The sequence below is a fragment of the Rattus norvegicus genome, chromosome 4 (assembly GCF_021556685.1).
Source record: "Rattus norvegicus strain SHRSP/BbbUtx chromosome 4, alternate assembly SHRSP_T2T, whole genome shotgun sequence".
In the NCBI taxonomy this organism is placed as follows: Eukaryota; Metazoa; Chordata; class Mammalia; order Rodentia; family Muridae; genus Rattus; species Rattus norvegicus.
In genome coordinates, this window is record NC_141537.1 from 98,270,197 (window position 1) to 98,275,540 (window position 5,344).

At 38.2% G+C, this 5,344-nt stretch overlaps 1 gene segment (V, D, J or C); it reads left to right on the top strand.

The window, feature by feature from the left end:
- The first annotated feature begins 396 nt into the window (after positions 1 to 396).
- On the top strand, positions 397 to 1,259 carry LOC148006280 (Ig kappa chain V-V region L6-like). The segment is given in 2 exon segments: positions 397 to 476; positions 587 to 1,259. Coding segments are annotated over 2 exon segments (378 nt in total).
- Positions 1,260 to 5,344: the final 4,085 nt, after the last annotated feature.

Below are 5,344 nucleotides of genomic sequence, written 5' to 3' on the forward strand. Positions count from 1 at the left end.
ACAAACACTTCACAAGGTGGACACATACTATATTTTAACCAATTTTAATTATTTTGGTGTGCTAAAAATCTAATAGTTTCTTCTCTGTTGTATATTCCCTGAGAGCAGGACATTCTTCTATAGTACAATAGTTTATATTTGAAATATTTTATTTAATATAGATATTAACTACATTGCAGATGTCATCTGTAAGTTTAAATACTTGAAAAGAAATTTATTCTCTGGAGACATACAAGTGGTTTTACTTCAGGTGCCTGGTGACCCAAGGCTTGTGCTAAGTGTTGAGATGAATATGCCTTTGAGCTGTACTCAGCAAATCTGTTACCCACTCATTTGCATGCCCTCACTGCACAGACTTGGGAACATCTTCATAAACCAGTCACACTATACAGCGCCATTGTCATTGCAGTCAGAACTCAGAATGGACATGAGGGCCCATGCTCAGTTTCTTGGGTTATTGATGCTCTGCTTTGCAGGTAAAATGCACTAAAATGGGAATTTCATTGATTAGTTTGACTGGTATTTGGGTTATGTCATCCTGTGGAATGCTTAACTATGTGTATATTCATTATGTCTCTACTCTTAGGTGCCAGATGCGACATTCAGATGACCCAGTCTCCATCCTCCATGTCTGTGTCTCTGGGAGACACAGTCACTATTACTTGCCGGGCAAGTCAGGACGTTGGGATTTATGTAAACTGGTTCCAGCAGAAACCAGGGAAATCTCCTAGGCGTATGATTTATCGTGCAACGAACTTGGCAGATGGGGTCCCATCAAGGTTCAGCGGCAGTAGGTCTGGATCAGATTATTCTCTCACCATCAGCAGCCTGGAGTCTGAAGATGTGGCAGACTATCACTGTCTACAGTATGATGAGTATCCTCCCACAGTGATACAAGTCATAACATAAACCTCATGGGAGCAGAAGTGAGAGGCTTGGTTGTCCCATCTGTCTCTAAGCATTTTTCAGATATCACAAGCAAAATCTGACAGTACAACAAAAAAGGAAATACTTGAAAAAGTCCATTACTGAAAGACCATGGGATTTGTATTTCTAATTAAAGCTAAATCATCACAATGATGAGAACTCTGAACTTCTTCCCAGCTAGGGATCAAAGATAGTTGAAAATTCCAGAAAAATTACTTTCAGTTTCATAGAAGTAAAATTTGAAGTAAAAGGAGATTAATGGAACCTTTGTGGAAGGTTGGATATTTGTAGAGGTTTCTGACTTGTGATACCATGGATGGCCCAGGACAGTTAAATACAAAAGAAAAAGAGAGAAAGAACATTGGAAATCTTAGAAGAGGCAGTAGGAAGGGCTAGGGAGAGATGTACTTTAGGAGGACTGGCTGATCTTCCAGAGGATGCAGCTTCACTAGTTAGCCTGCAACTAGTGCTTCACAACCATTTTAAAAAATTCCAGTGTTATGGCATCTACTGACTCCTTTTGACATTGCTGGGAACAGGCAGGCACAATGTCATGCATAATTGCAAGTAAAACCATTCTTATCCATAAAATTAAATAAAAGCAAAATTAAAAAGTAAGAAATCAGATTAGCAAGAAGAAGTTGAAAGGATACAGAGTAGAAAGTGGAAAACAACCTGTGACTCAAGCAAGAGCTCTATTGGTGGGACTCAGTGATGGGAGCACCACAGGCTAAAACAGATCGCTCTGTCATTCCTACTCCCAGTAAAGGGCTATAGTGTTTACAATTCTTAACACTATTGGCAGAATTTAATATTTCTGTGATTCTTCCTGCTTTGCAGGCTTGCATTGAAGGAGAAGCTTATTCTATTACATGACATGTAAGAGACTAATCTACTGTGTAGATCTAGAATTAAGAAACAAAAACTAATGGACTTTTTAAAAACTCTAATCTTTTCATCTGCTGTGCTTTACTGAGTTCTGGTCAGTCAAGAGTCCACAGCCTCCCACACTGTGTTCACTATAGACAATGTTCTAAGGGAGCCGAAGCAACCTCCACAGGTGTATTCACACACAGTAAGAAAGCTAGATGTGTAGATGCTAAGAAATGGTGTCAGCAGGAGGATCAAGTCATGTATGCCACAGAGGACAGGGGCATCACCTTGAGAAAGATTAATCACTATTATTGAAAATGAGTGTAGAGACCAATAGCCTAAGTCCAATAAAGTGCTTAGTTTCTACTATTCCATCCTGGTTGTGTCCTCTGGGCAGAAATGTTACCCCAAGTACAGAATATTACTTGATTTCTCCAATATCATCTTTTCTATAATGTACTGTGCTCTTCGGAAATATCTGTAAACTTTGAGACTCTATGTCACATTTTTAGGTCACTAAGATACACAATTTGAAGTGTTGATATTTATTGAACTTATTCCTCAAATTCTTTGGACTGCATGGTGTGTGTGCGTGTGTGTGTGTGTGTGTGTGTTTGTGTGTGTGTGTGTGTGTGTGTGTTTGTATCCTACTGTAGAAGAACATTGTCTATAGTGAACACAGTGTGGGAGGCTGTGGACTATTGACTGACCAGAACTCAGTAAAGCACAGCAGATGAAAAGATTAGAGTTTTTAAAAAGTCCATTAACCCCACCCATGGAAGATTCTTTTCAGAGGTCTGCAAAATTTGACTCCAAATTTTTCTTTCTTTTTATTTTTTAAAAATGTATTTTAATATTGTGTTTACTTTTTTGCTAGTTTTTCTTTTTCTTTCTTATCCTTATATTTGTTCAATATATCCCCAGTAAATTTTCCACTCTCACCCTCTTCCTAGAGGGTCTACCAACCCTCTCTTCTACATCCACTGCTCCTCCATTTCCTCTCAGTGAAGAGCAGCACCACCCCTGTGGTATCCACCAAAAGTGACAAAAAAATGCAATGAGACTAGACACAATCCATCATATGAATGCAGGATGAGGAAATTGAGAAGGAGGAAAAGTGTCTTAATTGTAGACAAATGGGTCAGAAATATCCACACTATGACTATTAGGAGTCCTACATTTCTTCAAGTTATAGAATCATAACATATGTAAAGGATCTAATGCAGACACCTATTCAGGCCTTGTGACTGCTGCTTCATCTCTATGAGCCCCCATGAAGACCTTCTTAGTTGCTTCTGTGAGCCTTGTGCTTTGGAGTCCTTGCTGCCCTGGATCTTGCAATCCTTTCTCCCCTGCTTCTGCTATGTTCCCCTAGTCTGCATAATGTTTGGCTGTGAATCTCTGTATGTACTCCTATCATCTGACATAAGGTATGTCTCTAATGACAGACAATTTAGACTATGCACAGATCTATAAGTATAGCCAAATAACATTAGGAATAATTTCCTCTTAACTAGTAGTATTTTGTTCTGTGCTAGGTCTCTGGGTTATCCAGCTTTCATTTCCTGGCATTCCAGAAAATGTTGGGTGTGGGATTCCCTCCTGCGCTATTTGCTTCAAGGGAGATCAGTCACTAGTTGATCTCTCTCACAACTTCCAAGCCGTAATTTCCTCTACGTATTTTGTAGTCAGAACAGGTTTTAGGTCAAATATTTTGTGGAGGGTTGGTGTCTCACCTTTACCACTTAAAGCCCTACCCGGTTACAGAAGATGGCTCTTTCAAGCTCCATATTGTCCATTACTAGGAGTCTGTGCTAGAATCACCCATAGAGGTTCCAGAGTTTCTTTTGTACTGGTTTTCCTTGTGGCCTCCCAAGGATGGGGAGTGTCCCTTCAATCTTATTACAAATTTCATGATCCCATTTTCTTACACTAATATTCTTTTGGAGTAATATTCTTTTTTGTAAATGTGAAACAATTTCTTTATCCTATCTTCAGTTGATGAATATCTAGGTTGTTTCCAGTTTGTGGGTATTATGAACAATGCCACTATGAATATCGGTGAGCAAGAGTCCTTAGGATAGGGTGTAGCATCTCTTTATATATATCCATCAGTGGTATGTAGAACTAAGTCATTTGGTAAATCTATTACTAATTTTCTCAGAAACTACCATATTGATTTCCATAGCGGCTGAATACGTTTGCACTCCCACCAGTAACAGAGGCGTGTTCCACATTTTCACCAGCGTGAGTGTCACTTACGTTATTGATCTTAGCCACTCTGATAGGTGTAACATGGAACTTCTATGTAATTTTGATTTGCATTTCTCTGATCAATGAGGATGGTCAACATTTCTTTAAGCATTCCCCAGCCATTTTAGATTCCTCAACTAAAAATCTTGTTCAGATCTGAAACTCATTTTTATTTGTATTACTTGGTAATATTTAGCATATTCAGTTCTTTTTGGCTTCTTCTGGATATTAGTCCTGGATTGTATGTGGAGTAGATGAAAACCTTTCTGCAGTCTATAGGCTGCTGTTCTCTGTCTTATTGATAGTGTCCTTTGCCTTATGGAAACTTTTCAGTTTCACGAGTTTCCGTTTATTAATTTTTGATATTAGTGCCTATGCCATAGGTACTCTATTTAGGCACTTTATTCCTATGCTGTTGCATTCAGGCTATGCCCTACTTTCTCTTCTGTCAGGATCAGTGTATCTGAACTTATGTTAAGTTCTTTCACCATGTGAATTTGAATTTAATTCTGGGTAATAAATATAGATCTATTTACATTCTTCTCCATACAGATATCAAATCTGACAAGCACAATACGTTGACTATGCTTCCTATAGTGTATTTTTGTCTACTTTAACAAAACCTAGGTTGTTTGCACTTATGTTTTGGTCTGTCCTGACTTGTTGAGATTCCATTCTAAGACTGACTCTTCTGAGTAGCTGTGATCCATCATCATAGTCTCTAGTTACTATCTCCTAATGAAGGCCACGGAACTGGGGTTTAAAAATACTACTCTGAGTTTTATGAGAGAGTATCTAGTTTTTGTTCACCTACATGGAGTGCTCTGTGAACTTGTATTCCATTGTTTTATATATGTAACACAAAGGCCTAAGTGGGGAAAAGATTCTTATTCAAAGCCAGCAAGAATGCAACATAATTTAATTTTTCTTATTCAGTGAAATTATGCATGGGAAATTATTCTTAAGACTTAATGAGGTGAAAATATGTAATTTTTCCTGTTCATTTTTTCTATCCTCCCCAAAGAGACTTTCTCTTAGGAAGCCTTTTTTACTAATTGTGTTTAGAAAGGAAGTAATAACTCTGAGGATAGTCACATTGTTTTAAATTGTGATAAAATATTGTTTTCTATTATGATGGAAACATAACCCAAAGCAACTTGAAGAGAAAAGAGGGCTAGTTTACAGTTCCACCTCACATGAAGAAAACAAATGACAGGAGAGCCAGCAGGGTATGTTCTAGGAGGCATTGTGATATGTGATGGAGCTGAGCAGGTGAGATGCTGTGTTGACT